The 19,119-nt window shown below is 47.2% G+C and overlaps 1 protein-coding gene and 1 long non-coding RNA gene across 3 annotated transcripts in view; one reads left to right on the top strand and one right to left on the bottom strand.

Annotated features, from left to right (window-relative positions):
• Window positions 1-14,577, bottom strand: part of ZFAT (zinc finger and AT-hook domain containing) — a 137,564-nt gene extending 122,987 nt beyond the window's left edge. For both annotated transcript variants that reach the window (XM_032467923.1, XM_032467926.1), the window contains exon 1: window positions 14,341-14,577. In XM_032467923.1, coding sequence (XP_032323814.1) covers window positions 14,341-14,359 — 19 coding nt within the window. In that variant the 5' untranslated portion in view covers window positions 14,360-14,577. The remainder of the gene's footprint in view (window positions 1-14,340) is intronic.
• LOC116659862 lies at window positions 13,276-16,530 on the top strand. The gene is made up of 2 exons (XR_004315221.1): window positions 13,276-13,694; window positions 13,829-16,530. It is a non-coding gene; the product is annotated as an uncharacterized LOC116659862 (long non-coding RNA).
• The last annotated feature ends 2,589 nt before the right edge of the window (window positions 16,531-19,119 follow it).

The following is a 19,119-nucleotide window of genomic DNA, read 5'->3' as shown; positions in this document are numbered from 1 at the left end:
AATGAATAAACTCTTATAGTGCGCAGCTCAGTGCAAGTGGAAATACTTTTTTCCTTTATCTTCGGGAAAAGAGGCCTGGGCCTGGACAAAACACTTTCCTTCCATTAAGTTTATTTTGCAGAACTTTTAACCAGCTGTGGATATGCCATTTAGCATCATTACCACCACCATCATCACAATTACTGAGAACTTGCTGACCAAAACAAAGCGATTCTAAGAGGAAGAGGAAGAAAAGGAGGACTTAAAGCAGTTAAGCCATCACCACAAGCGGGCACCACGCAAGGCTCGCGCTGGGCGTATTTAATCTTCACAACTGTCCTGTGGAATAGCTCTCATTATCAGGTTTCCTCAAATCTAAGACATCTTCTTTTTGTTTGTTTGTTTGTTTGGGAGCAGGGGGGTAATCAGGTTTGTTGGTTGGTTGGTTGGTTGGTTTATTTTTAACGGAGGTACGAGGGATTGCATCCAGGACCTCGTTCATGCTAAACACACGTTCTACCACTGAGCTACAGCCTCCCCCTAAGACATCTCCAGAAAGATACCACTAAGAAAGATAAAGACACTACCAAACTAAGACACGCTGATTTCTGACAACGCCAACTGTAAGACACCGCCTGACTTTAGGGATGCTAAAATGTGAGCCTCTGGAACATTTCCGGAGCAGCATGGGCTAAGGCACAGGAGGCTGGACTCCCTACCCAGCCCCATCCTGCTAAGACCCCGCTTCCCCACTCGGCACCCTCACCAGACACACTTGGGGTGGGGGCCCCACCGCAGGGCCTACCTCCACAGTGGTACTTCAAGCCCTGCTTTCGAGAGAGTGAAGGAGACAGACCCTTCCTGAGGACCAGGCCCTGTCACACTCCCTACCACATCTAATCCTGACAAGCAGGGCCACTGCCAGCCCACAAGGCACCTCTGCAAGAAAGGGGAAAATTCACCCTTTCCTTGAGACACTAGCTCCCCCTGTCAGAAAGTGGTCAAAATGTACTGATTTTATGGGAACAAGGTACTTTACTACCATTTGCAGAAAACTGTCACAATAATATACAAATCTATGGTGCAAAATGATTCTCTTAGATGTGGTGCTCTTGGGCAGTGTGCAACCCGCACAGCTGTACATGGTGGCCCTAGTAAGTCAGCTGCGAAGATCTCATTATCTCATGTCACAGATGAAGAAGTTATCACTTGTCTATGAGGATTAAATCCAGGCCTATATGGTCCTAAAGCTACTTGGACAGCTCATGAGGAACTTAAAAATCAGGTAGAAACACAGGTTGTATGCATGTGTCTGTAGGGATGCGTGTCTGTACAAGAACATGCTGGCCATGTGCCACCGGAGAGCGTGGGGAGGACGCAGAAATCCCACAGCTGAGGCACCCAGGGAAGGCTTCTCAGGGGAGGGAAGCTGAAGGGATCCCAGAGGTAAGAGAGTAGGCTGGGGGCAGAACAGAGGAGGGGGCCTTAGCCCCCGAGGAGCCTTGAGTGTAGAGGAGGGAGAACCAATTCAGCACTGGCGTGCCTCCAGGAGGCAGGCAGCCCCTCCTGGTCCTCGGAAAACCCACCACGGAAGCCTGCCCAGGAGAAAGGCAATTGCACCGGGCCTGCAGGGGAGGAGGCAAGCTGGCAAGGGGATGGGAAGCCTGCCCATTAGAAAGTCCCGGGCCCGCTCATGGGGGCTGTATTTGGAATCTCTGGATTTTTAAGTGCTGGCAACTAAATGAGACTTTCCTGCCAAAAAAAAAAAAAAAAAAACTATGCAGGCCAAACAAATCAAATCTGCAGGTTACATCTGTCCAGAGCTGCCAATGCGCAACTCTGAGAAAACACTTTCCTACCTGAGTGACTAGGACCCCTGTTGAGTGGCAGGGGAAAGCCAGGGCGACTGATCTGAAGAAACAGAGAAAGAGAGACAGAGACAGAGAGAGCATTCCAGGCCCTACCTCCACCCCTCTGGCTCCCAACACCCAGCAAAGTGCCTGGCTTTGTGGAGGCCGATTCTCAATACCAATTATTTTCTGTTTCATAGACTCTCTGAGTTCTCCAGACCTTCCACAGTGTTGCTTACCTGTGTGATCCAAGAAAAACTAAATTTAAAAAAATGTACATTGATATTAGAAATAAAGGCACCGTAAGTGACAAAAGGAGGCCCCCTCTTGGGGGAGGAAGACATGGGTCCCCAGACAGCCTGGGCCCCCAGCCACCGCACTAGGGGCAAATGCTAGCTGAGAGTGCGAACGGGGCCACGGCTGCCCAGCCTCAGCGGAGACGCAAGCCCCAACCGAGGGACACAGCGTTTGTCATGGTGGACAGTGATGTGGTGTTTCTCTCTGAAGCTGATGAGACGTCTGACTGGTGGGGGAGGGTGGGTGGGGACCTCACGCCTCATCCTCTCTCCGTCATTCTCTCATGACACTAAAGTGCACCGTGTGCAGGTGACAAAAAAAAAAAAGAAAGAAAAGAATAAAGTGGTTTCACCGGTAGCAAGACAGATTTAGCTTAGAATCGACAAGGAAAAGGCGTTCTTGACACGAGAGCTATCCACGCTGCAACAAGACACCTGGAGGGGTGGACGGCCAAGCCTCAAAGGGCCCGACTCTAGAGCGACGGACGTGGGGGCCAGGTGAGCACGCGCCCAGGTGTGCAGAGGGCCCAGGGGCACGGAAGGCCCAAAGAGCCCCAGCCAGACAAAACATAAAGTCAAAATTTGACCAAGACCCTCCAAGCCGACCACCGTACCTGCCTAACCCCTGCGGCAGCATTATCTCCCCTAAGAAGACAATAAGGCCCCAGGAGGAATACAAGCCTTTGGTCCCAACCCTTACCCAGCATCATGACTAGAGAGACATTTCAAACGATGAATTACAACTAAAAGCAGCTACACCAAAAAGGGAACCTCGCTCTCTATGTGTTTGTTCTAATTTATGACAGCAACTCACTTCACGGAGCAGCAGGCTGGAAAATGACAGCACCAGATGCAGGGCCACCAACCACCCCACCACACACTTAATAAGCATGCCCCCTGCATGGCTTGGCAACAGGTCTAGAGCTAGGAAACAGAGAACCACCACATTCAGGGCATCAGCTTTTTCTGGAAAAAAAAAAAAAAAAAAAAAAAAGGTTACCAACACAGGGTAAATCTTCAGCTTACTTGGCTGAGAGTGGGCACCATACACGCGCTAGCAGCACCCTCTGGTGGCCAGTATGAGCACTACACCCTCCGCTCAAGGGATGAAGCCGTTCCCCAGACAGACCGTAATGAAAACACAGCTCACATTCCCTGAATCGCTACCTCTGCCAGACACCATGCTTTGCCCGCCACCCACTTAATCTTCACATTAATCCAGTGAGGGAGGGGCTGCTCTCCCCGTTTTTAAGACGAGTAAGCTGAGCCCAGAGAGGGCACAGCAGGCAAGCAAACTGGAGCACGGCCCAGCCCAGTGCCGTCCTAAACGAGGAGCCACCACTTGACGCTGCTGCTTCCAAGGCAGGGGTGGATCCGTCCTGGCAGCAAGTCCTGGCCACCAACCTGGCAGGTGAATCAGACCCAAGGCAACCGCGGATTCTCTGTCCTTATCACAACCAGCTACTCCTTGGCCAGTTCTCAGTCCACGTAAGAGTTATTCTCAAATCTTACGGTGCTTTCCCACTCACAGCCACATTTCTGTGCACCCGAAAGGGTGCTGAGCCAAAGGGGTCTGACTCAGAGGCCAGGGTGCGCTCCCTTCACACAAAGCACAAGAGGGACCCAACTTCCCTGCACCATCTGAGTCAGGACGGGTTACCCTTGAGGCTGCGGCCAGAGGCTTCTGCATGTGCTGGGGTTCCGTTTGGTTATACAGTGAATTGAGTTTGTGAACATTCACAGAGCTGTTCCTCTCTTCAAACTTTTCTACATGTACATTACACATCAATTTCTAAAAACTTTAAACAGCAGATTTTAAAGGAAAATATATAGGGGGAAAGTGGATCCTATTCACAAGTGAATCTCTTACACTGACAGAGTGAGGTGGGAAGCCCAGATCTGGACGTGAACCCACCTCTGCCCAGCAGCCGTGCGGCCCCGGCGTGGGCACTTGGCCTCCTGAGTGGCCTTTTCTGTTTCTGTGTCTGCCTGGGGCAACTGCTGGGGCTGCAGGACGGCAGGGCACCCTGAGTGTGACATTCCCAGCTTGATGACTGACACCTCGGAGGCACCATCCCACGTGACGCGGTAGGATGGGAGCCAGCCTGAGTCAGAGCCTGGGTCCCCCAGCCCCTAACCAGCCCCAGCTTCCCACCGCACGTGTGACAGAGTCTGCATATCTCTGAACCTCTCTAGGCACCAATTAGAAGTGGCCTTTGAATGTCTTAAAGTGGAACCTTACCCGTCCCAGCCTCACCCAGAGGCTATTTACAGAGAGACAGGCAGAGCCACCTGGATCGAGGCCAGGGTGTGGGGACAGCCCCAGCCAGCGCTGCTCCTCCACAGCCTGGAGGGGCCTGCCTGCTTTGCACCTGCCCTTCCACCTGCCACCCCCCACCCACAAATAACCTCCAAGGTGCCCTCCCAGCTCTGAGGTTTGGTGGGCTGAAGTTCCAATAAATGCACACCCGAATTTGTGGTATTATTATCATCCATCTCATGAAATGCTAATGAGCACGCCAACTTCTACAGCTCACAAAGTTAACATTTCTATTAAATGCAAAGGAGAAGTCCCATGAGTGTTCCTTTGTTGAAATCGGATTAACAAAATAAAATGAGAAATGCTCAGTATCAGCTATAATTAAGGCTGGGCCAACAGTTGCATAATAATTTTATGCATACACATTTCTTCCATGTTGAAACTTGGCATAATTTTTTTAAGTTATTTTTAAGCACTCTCAAAATAAGAGCCCTAGGCAATTGAGTATACTCACATTTAACATAATCATTGCTGAAGAGCAGCCCCAGGCCCCTTTCCTTCAGAAAGCACCACAAAGAACTGCTTGTAAACAGGAACCGCGCCCCCATCACCCAGTTCTCTTTCTCTAAGTGGCAGCGCCAGTCATGCCCCAGCAGGGGTGCGGGAAGCTCTGGGGATATGGGGAGCCCCAGTGTAGACTCCTGACATCATAGCTCCTTGTGCCAATCACCAAGGTGGCTCCAGAACTCTCACATCTCACCTCCAAAGTGACCAGTCTCTGGGCTTGTCTCCATGGGAAAAACGAAATTTGCGGAATTCACTCCCGTTCTACAGTGCATTTGAAAGGGACTGTCATGCCCACAGCCGCCACCGCCACTGCCAGACCTCCGAGGTCCCAGTTTTGGGGTTTTGTTGTTTTAGGTTATTTTGGTGGCTTTTGTGTGGCCAACACACCATAAGCCTTACTCCTGAAAGGAAAGGGCAGCCTCAAACCGGCTTCAGCACTGGGTCTCGGGACAGAGGCTCTGGGTTCAAGCCCCACGTGGGCCACTTCTGTGTGACTGGAGGAATCTTTCCCTTCTCAAACCCACAGGTACTCAGCTCAAAAGCCTGCAGAGATCCTTGCAGCCGCCCTGCTGACTTCATTAGGACGGTGCAGGACAGGGGGTCCTCACATGGAGGGAACAGCAGGAAAAGGGCGGTGTGGACTGCTGAATGGGGCGCAGGTGCAGCGCAGAACCAGGAAGCGCAGGGAAAACGTGCTTGTAAACACAACCTATCAGGCAGGTGGAAACGGCTCAGCACACACGGACCCTGCGAGTGCTGCCCGCCTGCAGGACACTTCCCAGAGTGGACAGACACACAGGGCTGTGGTCCTGCAGCAGCTCTAGGAGGGCCCCTGCGGCCCACGAGGCCTGGTGCCCCATCCAGGCCAGCGCCACCCCACAGAAATAGCACCACTGGTGTTATTTCAATTTTTCTAGCAGCTGCATTAAATAGAAAAGAAACAAGTGTAATTAATTTTAATAGTATGTCTCCTTAACCCAGTATATCCAAAATATTATCATTTCACTTGTAATCCATTTTTAAAAGATTGATAAGAAATTTCACATTTTTTTGTTGTTGTACTCAGTCCTCAAAATCTAGTGTGTATTTTCCACTTAGAGCACATCACATTAGTATGGACTGGACACAAACTCAGTATTCACATTATTCACGCTTTTTCACTGCAACTCAAGAGAAATGTGGTGTGCGGTCCCGCTCTCCGACAGCCAGTGGGATGGGAGAGGGACTCCACCACCGCAAAATCATGGGGACCCGCAGAGTTAGGAAAATGGAGACAAGGAGTTAGGAGGCTTGGACCTTGCCAACCTGAGTTCCTGTCCACACTGTTAAGAAAGAGGCAGAAGACAGGGGCATTTTCATTTATTACTGTCACATGCTTTAGAAGCCATCTGTTCCAGGCTCCTGAGGTCATAATCAGAGAAGATAAAGTAACAGCCTGGACAGGAACAGAAGACAGATGTGGGAATCTGAACTGCAAGTTCAATCTCAAATTTCAAATACCTGCCTTACTTATCAGGAAAGCCTGCAATTGGTCGCACTTATAAGGTATTCTGAACGTGAAAATTAATTCTCGAAGAACTGCCCTCTAATATTCAGACGTGTCCAAGGTCTGTTCAGATTCCAGAACAGAGCTTTAAATTTAAGCAGGAAGAGCTACAGAGAAAAGAAGAATTTTCCAAGTCCCACCGGACATCCAGCTCCGGAGGACCAGAGCGACCTGGGCCATTCTCCCTGGTAACGAAAATACGAAGGAAGTATTAGATGTAGGCTCCAAATACCACAGCTATTCAGTTTTCACTAGGGAAAAAGGTACGGTAATTTTAAAATTTTACTCTCACAATTCAACACAACGAATGCCTAATACATTCCATATACTATGTATGCTAAGCACGTTTACAAATAGTTGATACAGATCCTTCCTCCAGAAACGTAAACAAATAACTCTTTTGTTCATGAAAACAATTTAAAGTGACTGTGATTTTATATGTGGCCCAAGACTCTTGCCTTGAAAGGGATGGGGCATCCAGCCCCCCAGCCAGTGCCTGGGGGGGGGGGGGCAGTCAGCCCCACCTGCCCCTCACCAGGTAAGAGCAGCCACCGCTCTGCTCACAGAGCAGGGAACTTCAGATCAGGCCTCCGTCCTTCCCCCGACTCGGCTCCAGCTAGTGCAGCCTCAGGGTGACCCTGGCAAGGCCAGCACCTCCCGCTGCATCTGACCAGGCTCTCCGGTGGCCCCCAGGTCTCCTCTCCTGCAGGGCCAGCCTCCTGGTCCTTCAGCCAGGCCTGACAGGTTGCGCTGCTCAGAAGGTGCCCACCCCGTGGCCAGGCCATTCCCTGGCCAGCAGCCTCCACCTCCGCAGACCCAGGTGTCCCCTAAGCTAGGTCAGCAGGTCCTTTAACATGCTTGTCCCCTAGGGGGCGATAAAGGGCAAAGGAGAACTCTGGCCACTGGGAGCAGTTCTGAGCTGTGCACCTGAAATTCTGCCAAGTGGAGAGAGCCGGTGAGTACCTGCTCTCTGCTTATAAAAGTTTTTTTTTTAATGTATTTATTTTACAATATCATATTTTTAAAATTGAAGTATAGTTTATGTACAATATTATATGTTACAGGTACCAATATAGTGATTCACGAAATTTTAAAGGTTATACTCCATTTATAGTTATTATAAAATATTAGCTCCATTCCCCATGTTGTACAGCGCATCCTTTAGCTTATTTTATACCCGATAGTTTGTACCTCTTAATCCCCCACCTCCATCTTGCCCCTCCCGCTTCCCTATCCCCACTGGTAAGCACTAATTTCTTCTCAACGTCTGTGAGTCCGTTTCTTTTCGGTGATATTCACGAGTTTGTTGTGTATTTTTAGACTCCACGTGTAACTGACATCTTACAGTATTTGTCTTTCTCTATCTGACTCATTGCACTTAGCATCATGCCCTTCAAGTCCATCCATGCTGTGCACAAGAAATTAATAAAACATTTTAAAATCAACTGTACTTTAATTAAAAAGCAACCAACCAACCAACCAACCCATTTAAAACATGGGCAGAAGAATATCAAACGTTTTATAAAATTCAGAACCTCATTCTTCAAATCTCCGCTCCAACCTCACTTTCTCAGAGACTTTTCTTAGATCCTCTTCGATATGAACCAGGTCTCCATTACTTTCTCTTGCCCACCACCTCCCTCCACTTAGAAGCAATTACCACAATTTGTAATCATGTATTAAATGCTGTGTTTGTTTATTTGTTTAAACTATGCCTCCCTTAAAAGATTGTAAACTCCAAAAACATCAATATCATGTAATACCCAATACAGTTAAAAGCTTAAAAAGATCAATGTTTAAGGTTAACAAACATTTACCTCTAAACAGAGAAATGCTGCATTGCCTTTGCGGTGCGGACTAGAACATTTCCAGAATGTTCACCTAATAAACCCTGAGAATGATGTTAACCAAGTCATTCAACTCATGCTTCTCAGCAAAATAAGTAAGACCAAGGTATGGGGAAGAAGAGGGGCTCAGGGTGGGACGCCACCAGCCCACACCCCACAGGGGGAAACTCGTAACCTCTCTGATCCTCCAATTCCCGTCTATAAAATGAGAATAAATGCAGCATCGGGAATGGTGGCTGTAAGGACAAGAAACCAGACCCAGACAAAGGGCCTAAGGTGAAATTCGATCAGTCACCAGTCCCGTAGGTTCTTCCTCTGAACTGTTTCTCTAAACCTACCCTGAGCCCCATTCCCACAGCCACTGCTTGGGCTTAGTGTCGTCAACCCTCAGATGCACCAAGACAGCACCTAATGATGGGGCTCACTCCTGCCTGCATTCTACCCCTCTGAAAGATGTCTGATTTATTCTTTAAGTTTCAAAGTACTACAAAGCCACAGCAATTCAGACAGTGTGGTACTGATGGAGGATAAACAAACAGATCAAGGGAATAGACCAGAGAGCTCAGAAATGGACCCACACATAATTTTCAACAAAAGGACCAAAGTAATTAAGTGGAGAAAGGAGAGTCTCTTTGCTGGAAAAACTGAACATCCACAAGGAAAATAACATCTCAGTCCCTACCTCACACCATACACAAACTAATGTGAGATGGATGATAGACCTAAACATAAAAGCAAGAAGTATAAAGCTCTAGAAAAATAAACAATCCTAGAAGAATATCTTTGTGACCTTACAGTAGAAAACCATTTCTCAGAATATAAAAAGCACTACCTACAGAAGCAAAATAATGGTAAATCAGACTTCGTTAAAATTACAAACTTCTGCTGATCAAAAGGCAAAATTAAGAAAATAAATAAGCACACAGAGGCTGGGAGGCAATATTCACAACACATACGTACATACAACACAAAGGTGTTGTATCCAGACTATATAGATCTCTACAACCCAACAATTAAAAAGACAAGTGTTTAAATAAGGCAAACGACTTAGACATTTCTCCAAAGATTATATACAAATGGCGAAAAAGCTTAAGAAGAGGTACTCAACATCTCCGGTCATCAGGGAAATGCAAACTAGATGAGACCATTGCAGATGGTCTACAATAGATCAAAGGAAAAAGACTGACTACACCGAATGTTGGTGAAGATATGCAACAAGTGGAACTCTCTTACACTGCTCATGGGGTGTAAAATGGTACAACCCCTCTGGAAAGCTACCTGGAAGTTTGTTAAAAAGTTGAATCTACCTCTAACCTACAACCCAGCCATTCCATTACCCAGGAGAAATGTAAACACTTGTCTACAAAAGCCTTGTATAAGAATGTTCATCGCCGCTTTATTTACAATAACCAAAAATTGGAAACAAGCCTAGGTGGTTACCATGTAAACAAACTGTGGCATGTGCATACAATGGAATACTACTAGGCAATAAAAAGAAACAAAATACCAAGTCTCAAAATTGTTATAGTAAGTGAAAGAAGCCAGATACGAAAGAACTATATCATGCCCTACCAAAGGCACAATCTACAGTGACAGAGCTCAGACTAGCGAGGGTGAAGGACAGGGGCTGGGTGGGAAGGGGCAAGAGAGAGCTCACTGGGATAAAGTTTTACCTATTATTAGGGGTGAGGGTTACAGGGGTGGTCAAACCTTAAATTTAAGGTCTGTGCATTTCACTATACAGAAATTACACCTCAAAAAAACTTGTCTTCAAGCAGCTTCTGAACAGCAGGCCTTGTTAGCTTCCCATTCTTGAAAGTTTTCATAATAAAGTCCCAACAGCTTCCCATTGTTCCAAAGACCCTTTGCCACAGCCCTCCTCCACACCTCGACTGCTGCCCCGGCTTCAGCACTCCCCAAATCACACAGAACACAACTATGGGTGTGTCACACCTGCGCCTCTGCACCACCGACCCCTCTGCAGAGTACCTCTGCTTGCTCGGCAAGTTCTGGCTCAGGCACCTCCTCTTTCAGGAAGCCCTCCCAGAATCCCCTGGCTGGGCTGGGTGCACCCCCGCCTCCGAAGCCTTCAATTCTCAGAGCTTATTTCCATCAGAGCATCTGGCACCATCTCCTGAAGGATAGGTTTTCCACTGCTAGGACTGCATGAGGTCCTCAAGAGGAAACAGCAAGTCATTCCTGACTTTGCATTCCCAGTTCCCGGCACAAGATTTTGCACAAACATTTGGGTGAACCATAGAATCTGCTTCGAAGTGAAAGAGAAAGAGAGGAGGGGGTGAGGAGGAAGAGGGGGAGGGAAGAAGGAAGGAAGCAAGGAAGGAAGGAAACCTCCTAGGGGACAGAGAAGTGGTGGTGGCCCCTGAAGAAAGACGTGTGTAGAGAGTATTTAACAGCAAGAAGGAAGCCAGCGAGGGCCCTTGGGGCTGACTTACAAGACCCTCCAGGATGCCAGGTTATCCAAGACTCTCATTTTCCAGTATGCGCCTCCCAAAGCCTCCTACTCTTTGGTTCCAGGTGCCGTGGCTGACCTGGTCCTCAAATCACCTACACCCCTGGCCAGGCCATTGGCTGCCTCTGAAGCCAGGTCCCTACCCTGCCCATCCTGCCTCAGCCCAGACCCAGTTTGAGGCACGAAGTTACCAGATTCCGGAGTGCAATAATTTGCAACTCCATTTGTTACATGACTTAAAAGAAGAATCTGCTACCCACTTTAAAATCCTTTTTATGTCGATATGCCAAGCATAATCTGTTTACAAGCAGACAATTCTCTATATATTTTATGTTCCTTGAAACAAAAGGATGTAACTTCAAACCTGTAATAACTGTTTAATATGACTATTTGCTTCATTCTCAGATTACTTTTTTTTTCTTTAAAAAAATCAATCAAAGGCTATCACACCTTTCCAATCACAATGTTTTCAAGAAGTAAGTAGATGAAAATGCACTAGGCTGTGCAGCGGAGAGACTGGGTCAGGGTGAGAGGGGTAAAAAGCAGTGCCACCAGCATCCACAGTGCACCATGCCCGGGGGGGAGGCAGGACTGTCTCCTTCTGCAGATGAAGGAACGGGTTACAGGAGGTACATGACTTCCCTCAGGTCAGGAATCTGGTGAGTAGCAGATCTTTGGACTCAGAGCTCGTGGTCATTCCACACTCCACTCCCCTCCCTTCCCCTCCCCTGCCAAATTGTTTCAGCCCTTAAAGTTGACACCTGCCCTTGAGAAATTTCAAAGACAGAGAACTTTTAACAGGATAAACAGCTGAGAACAAAGAGAAAATTTAACTCTAGGCTAAATCTCTTCTACATAATTAAATCAGCCCCTCCTGGTGGGGAGGTTTTCAGAAACAGCATGCGTAAAACTATGGATAAAAGGAGATACAATTAAGGAGAGTCCTTTTAATATATCTAATTCTTGACTGCCCTTGCCCTAGGCAGAAACTTAATTCTACTTCAGGACAGCTATCTTTGAAAAGTTGTTACGTGAATTGTAAGGGAAGGGGAGAAAAGCCACAGGGACCACTGTACAAAGTAAATGGGAGCAGGCTGGTTACAGATCTCCCATTTACAGGGGTGACCATCGCAGCCGGTTTACCACCTAAAAGCTGGACCTTATAGACCATATGCCACCCCATCTTTCCATTTATTGTACCGGCTCACCTAAGTTAACCCAACAACCAAGCAAAACAGGAAACTCTTTTCAGAAATTAGCTGACCACAAGTTGACAGTAATATATTTTAAAACGTGACTTTTGCTCATTTATTACAGCTGAAAATTGAAGGAAACTACAACAAATGCCCAGGTTTCTTTTTTAAAAACTGTTAAGTAAACTCCAGAAAAGGAGAGGTGGGCAGTCTGTGCCATGTATCGGGAGTAACCCAGGGACTTGGGAGAGGGCAGGCACCAAAGAGAAAAGGCATCGTAATAGGGAAGAACAAATCTGACTCCATATTGGATCTGATCTTTTACTTTAACCATTGTATTCTGTTGTTTTTCCTACAAGTTAATCACTAAAAGAACGTTGCCTATAGCCTGAAATATACAGGATAACCCATTCTCAAGGTTCTGATCTTTAAAGATACCACAATTTTCCATTTATATAGAGATTAAAAGTTCCTGAACAGAATAATATTTGTCTTGGAGGTTTATGGGAACACTGTGACCAGATCTACATGGACAGCTGCAAGAACAAAGGATTTCAACTCCAAGAAGTTTGCAACAACCAACCATACACCCTCCCCTTTTAGTATAAAAGAAGCCTGAATCCTAACTTGGGTATTCTTTGGGACACTAGTCCATCTTCTCGGTCTCCTGGTTTTCCAAATAAAGTCGCTATTCCTTGTCCCAACAACTCCTCTCTTGATTTAATGGCCTGCAGCACGGCAAACAGTACAAGCTTGGACTCAGCAGCAGCATCATTGTCAGAAAGCACGCCCGGCGTAATGCAGGGCTCCTGGCCCACTGCTCCGGCTCTGGCCCTGCTCCGTCACTACACACACACATATGCATGCACCCAGACACACACAGGCACACACCTGCCCAAACCTGACACAACAATGGGATGATGGCAAGACCAAGGGTCAAAGGGCTCTTTACCCATCCCTGCCTGGCATGGACAGAGGTGTGCCACGCAAAGCCGTTGCCCTGAAGTGAAGAAGCCAAGAAAAGTGCCCCTGGGGGTTAGGGCAGTGGCACCAAACAGCCAGCAAACATCAGCTCCAAGTGTCTCCTAGCAGCCCTTGGCAAGGTGGCCACTCACTGTAGCTGCTTCAGTACGAACTGGGAGTCTCAGAGACGAAGCTGGAGGGGCACCTGTGGAGGTTAAACTCTGTACACCAAGCTTGTATTTCCGGAAGGTCACTGGCTCTGCAAGGGAACCAGACTGGAAGGGGCAAAAGGTGGTCAGTTAGGTCATTTATTCTTCCATTTAATAAATACACCCTGAGTGCCCACTGGGGGCCAGGCACTAACCCAGGAGATGGAAGTACAAGCCACCCAGAAATCACTTGGATTTCGCCCAAGTCGGAGGAAGTTGATTTTTAAAGCCTCAGCTCTGCCATTTCTAAACTGAATGAAGTTGACCTCCCTGAACTTTTGTTCCTCATCAGTAAACTACACACAAATTAGAGCTGTCAGGAGAACTGAGCAGCAAAAAGCGTGAGGTCAGTGCCGCAGTGTGCACACTTATTGTTAATTACAGATGAAGGAGCCCCAAGCTCAACGTTAAGGGGCTTGGACCAGGTGTTCAGTGGACAGTCCGTTGTGCTCTCGCGTCCAACTGGGAGAAAGGCTGCTTCCGCCGAGAAGCCAGAGACGGCTGCCTGGAGGAGGTGACATTTCAGCTTCACAATAAAGGTTGAGGGCCCACTGAGCTAGGTGGCAAGTATAGGATAAATTATCACAGGGTATTACAGCGTTACGAGTAGCAACAACTAACCCTTGGCGTTCATGTCTCCCTCTATAGGATACAAAGCAGCTTTCCTTCAGTAGCTCGGATGAATCTGGTCCCTTCAAAACATCCTGGCCAAGTACGTGGGCCTAAAGGAGCTACCCATTTCACAGAGGAGGAAACTGAGACCAAGCAAGAAGGAGGCCCAGCCAGGGACCACTTGGCCTGAGAGTTGGCAGCCCTGGGATTCGAACCTCCCGCCCGCCAGGACGCCTGCGCTGGTCGCACGGCCCTGTCCGTTGCCTTGGAAACGGAGCCGCACGCGCGTACTGCTTCCCCTTGCTTGTTCTTCAGAGAGCACCCTCGTTCTTTTTTAAATAAAAACCTAAGGCGGCGGGATACTGCCAGCGACTGAACGTGCTGTCGAAGCACGCCGCTACGTCCGCTCTCCGTCCTGGGCCGCAGATCCCTCCGCCGCCCGGCGGCCCGCGCGCTTCTTCCCGACAGCAAGCTCGCAACGACTTCCCGCGCGCCGCGCTGCGCCCCTCCCCCACCTTATCCCCACCCCAACCCCCAGCCCCGCTCACCTGCCGCCCGCGTCTCCATGGCAACGCCCCCACCGCGGAGGAAAAAAAAGCCTCGGGCCCTTCCGGGCCCCCTCCCGCGCCGACCGAGAAGGCGGGGCGACTCGCTGATGCTTCGCTTTTTATTTTTATTTTTTTAAGAAAAGAGCCGGCGCGGTTATGGCGAATCTGCGGCATCCAACATGGCGGATGGAGTCTTTGCCCTCCTCTTCAGGGGCGCTGACGCCGGCGTCGCGGACGTCAGCCTCGATGACCCTCCCCCAGCGCCGAGCGCGGCCAGGCTGGGCCGGGCTACTGCGCATGCTCAGATCCGCGGCTGTGCTTTGCGCCCCGTTCCGCCGATTCCGTCGCTCCGCGTTTTGAGCCTCTCCTGAGAAGGAGCTAACGGGATGCCTGGAAACGGGTTGCAGGTTTGGGAGTCTTCCCAGTTCTACCCCGAACCTGCAGCTACCTGCCGGCCCATCCTTGGACCCACCCGATGTGGAGCCACTGGGCTGGACGTGGAAGGAGTTCAGCGTTCGCGTTCCAGTTGTCAGCGCTTTAACTTGTCTTGACCTCGGTTTACTAACTTGTCGGTTGGAATGGTCACAGCCTGCCCCCTTCTCAAATGTTGCAGTTTTTCCTGAACTGGGATGCTTTCCGCTGGGAGTACCCGACTTGATTTAGCCATAGACAGAATTAGACAACCTGGAACCACCTTGACAGAGCAACTGCCTGCGCTCCGTCCTCCTGATCGTCTTGCAGAAAGTCTCATTTGGGTGTGAGCACGCGTCCCTAGCACTTGCTCATCTCCCTGAACCTGGCTCACAGCCTTCCTTCTGCAGGCAACAGTATCTGGTTGAGACGTAATGACCTCATTTTCCTTTTTGGTGTTAAGGTGGTTAGTCTACCACTTCCTTCAGATCTCTGCTCAAATGACATCTAGCCGGCCCTCCTGGACCACCCCATCCAAAGTAACCCTCCTAAATCACTTTCTATTTTCTGCATCGTATCTATTACTGTGTAACATTAATTTATCTCGATCTCGTCTTGGTCACCTCCTTGGCCTCAGAAACTGGAAGAACCTGACAGTTATCTGTTGGACTAATTAATGAGTTGGTGTTGCTTCTATTTTTAAGTTTAGCTGTCACAATTAGTTTGTAACAAATGATACAGGTTTTCATTTATGGTAGTAATTGTATAGAGTTTTCTTTTTAAACCCAGTTTATTTACTTTAAAAATTCGTCAACTTAAAATGGTACATGCGATGTGGTACAGAGACAAGGCAAAAAAATGTAAACGTGAACTTCAAGTGAGAAACCTGGGAAATTCTGATTTACTTTTACGGTTCTCCTGAAATGCTAATCTGCCTGTTGTCTTTTCCTGGAGTAACCTCCCTACTTTGCTGCCCAACTTGAGAAATCCTCCTTCAGCGCATGTCTGTGCGTTCCCACGTCCCCATTAGTCCTTCCTGCACATCGTCCCCGCGCCCGTTGTGTTTATCCGTTTGCGCAGCCCTCACCCCGTGAGCTGGACCGTGTGCTTCTTGAGCAGAGAAGCCGTGCAGGTCTCTTCCATCCTGTTCCCAGCTCCTTTCTGCACACTTGTGCTACTCAGTCATCCCTTCTGTTCCTGTTGTCACTTGTTTTCCAGTTAGTAAAACTCCCTTGAACACTGAGCTTTAGGATAGTCTGTCAGACTTCTGTCTTGCGCCTTAATCCTGTTCTTGGGAAATGAGTCATTGTTAAGACCCCAGTTTTACCCAGTCCATCAGATATATGTTCAGAGATAGCTCCTCCCCTGACACCTTCATTTAATCCTCACAACAACTGAGGAGGGGAAGTGAAATTGGACAGATAGGATTATCCTTCTTTCCTAAAAGAAAAGGAATGTTCAGAGAGGTTATGTGGCTTTCTGAGATCACACAGCAAGCCGATGAAGACCCAGGTGTGGAACTGGTATCTCCATGGCCAGAATTCTCCCCACTTTACCACAGGGCCACCTGGGATGTACCCACACTACCCACCACACCCCAGAAAGAGCCGATTCCAAGGCAATGGTAGGGTGATTGCTGCACATCCATCACATCCTATGTCCCAAAGTTGGATGGCTGGGTGAAGCCCATCACCACCTTTCATTTGGAAATGAACTGCTCAAAAAGCTTCATTGATAAGCTTTCCCTTTTAGAACAATAAATATTTGCAATAACCACTATTTTGCTGTGAATCGATTTCTGTCAGGAAATTAGTTGTTCTGAGTTGCCGACAGTATTGGTTTTGTGCTGGCTTGCTTTTCTGGCAGCAGCATTTGAGTGTTAGTTATTGATTAGCAGATGGATTGCTCCTGGATGTTGTGAACAAAATGAATTTTGGAAATGAAGCAGTTAAAGTTTATCTCAAAACCCAATTGCCTCAGAATGTTAATAGAGTCAAATTAAAAAAGAAATTGTGGATTATGAATGGCAGCCCTGGATTAATTATTCAGATGGCTATGGTTTTCTCCATTATTCCCACGGCGTTTTCTTCCTTCTCAGAGAAGAGTCACTGAGCATCTCTTGTTACGGAAAACTGTCCTGGCCACAGGCATTCAGAAAAGAGGAAGAGTCCCTGTCTATGGAAACCAGATTTGCAAATGCTGGGATGAGAGCGTCCCTGGCTTGCTGACTAATTTGCACATTTCAGTTGGCAGACACCTTTACTCTTTCCATTTGTGTACTATTTCAAACTGCCTTCAATTAATGAAGGTGGGTTTGTAGAATTAAATATAAATTGTTCAAAATTGTGTAATTAATGGTATCCTGCTTCAGCAACAGTTCCTAGAGGCAGTCAGCTTCCCAGATGGCCCTCTGGTGGCCATCAGCCTCTCAAGGCTAGCACGGGAGTGAATTTGTGCCAATAAATGTATCAACATGAAATGGTATTTGGTTATATAATAATATATTTACATAATTGAATACATTTGTGTAAATAATTGTATAATTATGTCTAATAGGTATATGAAAAATATGCATTTACATGAAAACAATATATATGCAATAATTTTATAAGATGCTTTCTTGAAAGCAGATTTTGGTAAAGGATACATATGAGGGACCTCAAAATAATGGGCCTTGCACACCGCAACGATACAATCAGAGGCTGGGATGCTCACAGTCTGAGTGAAACGTCATCAAAGCTGAACAGGCACGTAGTAGAGAAAATCCATTTAAAATTGTATAAAAGAAAGGGGTGTTGTAATGTTAGAGCAGTTTGAGAACATAATTATGACCTTAGGAAGCAACGTCTTTTCCAGCTCTTTCTTTTCTGTGGCTGCTGAGTGCCCTCCCGTCACCAGCCCGCCTGTGCCCTCAGCACCCACACATTGATCTCACAGTAGCACTTTTCGCTAGTGGTGTCTAGGGCTCCTTCAAAGAAGCTGAGTCCACGTCTGGGAGCAAGGGGAAATCAGGGTGGCCCGAGACATCTTGCTGTTGCTAGAAAACTAGGCTGCTGCCTAAAACCCTGGGCTGTTGCTGAAAGGACAAAGGAGGCAGCTGAAAAGAAAAGAGGGCTCCTGTGGTCAGGTTGTGACAACTTGGATGTCACAAAGAGTAACTAGCTGTGCAGTTGTTGATTTACAAGAACAAGTTGAATCTGTGAATAGCCATGAGTCTTTAATGATCACAAAGGAAAAATTAATATTATGGGCAATGACAAAGCTAGTTATAATAATTCCTAAAGAAAGGATGAAAACAGGATATTTTATTAGGTAGGTAACTTTGGAATCTAGAGGATTGTGTTTCTTACTTGAAGTTCTGTATACCTGTTTATGAAATGGTATATTTGTACAACTTGAGAAGAGCAGATAAACTTACTGTAAGTCAAAGATTTCCAGAAAGGGTAGGAACTGTACCAAAATCAGAAAGGGCAGGTCAAAACCAGTGGTCTCATAAGTAACCAGGTAGAAGAGGGTTCAATAATTGATGTTGCCAGTTAATGGATTCGCCAGATGTCCTAGGAGAATGGCTGACAGATTAAACTGCTCTATGGCCCGGCTAATTATAATGAATGCTAATAAGGCATACTGAAGTTAATTGTAAACTGAGGCAAAATATCATGTACCCAAAATTAAATGGACATGGAAGTAAAGATTGCAAGAACTTGTTTATAAGTCCTTTTGACTTAGCAAGTTTAACCTGATCCGAGACCAGCAATTGTCTCCTGCCATTTGAGTCACCTTGAAGGATTCAGTATTCCCACTAAGAATCCATCAATCAGTGATCCAGAGGCTGTGATTTCCATGTGCCCAGGGAAGGAGATACTGTTTCTCTTTTGGGTCTGATATGACAATCCTGGAAAAGTACAAAAATAAAGTTTTACATCGCGAACAAAGAAGCTGGTCAAATCAGTAGTTATGATTTTTACAAAGAAGCTTAATATGGGTGCAGTAAAAACGTCTGTGTTGTGAAGGCATTTGAAGCATTCAGGAGAAGTTATATTAGACTCATAGTTGTGTTGAAACAGGGTAATTGGACTAAGTGTGTAAATGTTTAAGGAAATTTGTTCTGTGAGGTTTTAAGTTTATCAATTGTGTTTAAATAGTTTACCCTTTAAAAAGTTAACAGATTTATAAGTATAATAAATGTTGTGTAAACCGACCACAAGCAGTAGTAACTGGGCCATGTGAAAAAAGGGGGAGGGTGGCCTTAGATCAGCACCAAGGAGGATAAAACGGAGCCCTGCCAGAGCCCAGCGGAGTGCCATCGCAGGGGCCCAGGCACAGTCATGGACGGAAGGGAGAGGGCTGGAGAGCTGGAGGCTGGAT

This window comes from Camelus ferus, chromosome 25 (genome assembly GCF_009834535.1).
Source record: "Camelus ferus isolate YT-003-E chromosome 25, BCGSAC_Cfer_1.0, whole genome shotgun sequence".
Taxonomy (NCBI): domain Eukaryota; kingdom Metazoa; phylum Chordata; class Mammalia; order Artiodactyla; family Camelidae; genus Camelus; species Camelus ferus.
The sequence above is the reverse complement of the archived record's forward strand: the minus strand, read 5'-3'. Positions and strand labels throughout refer to the sequence as shown.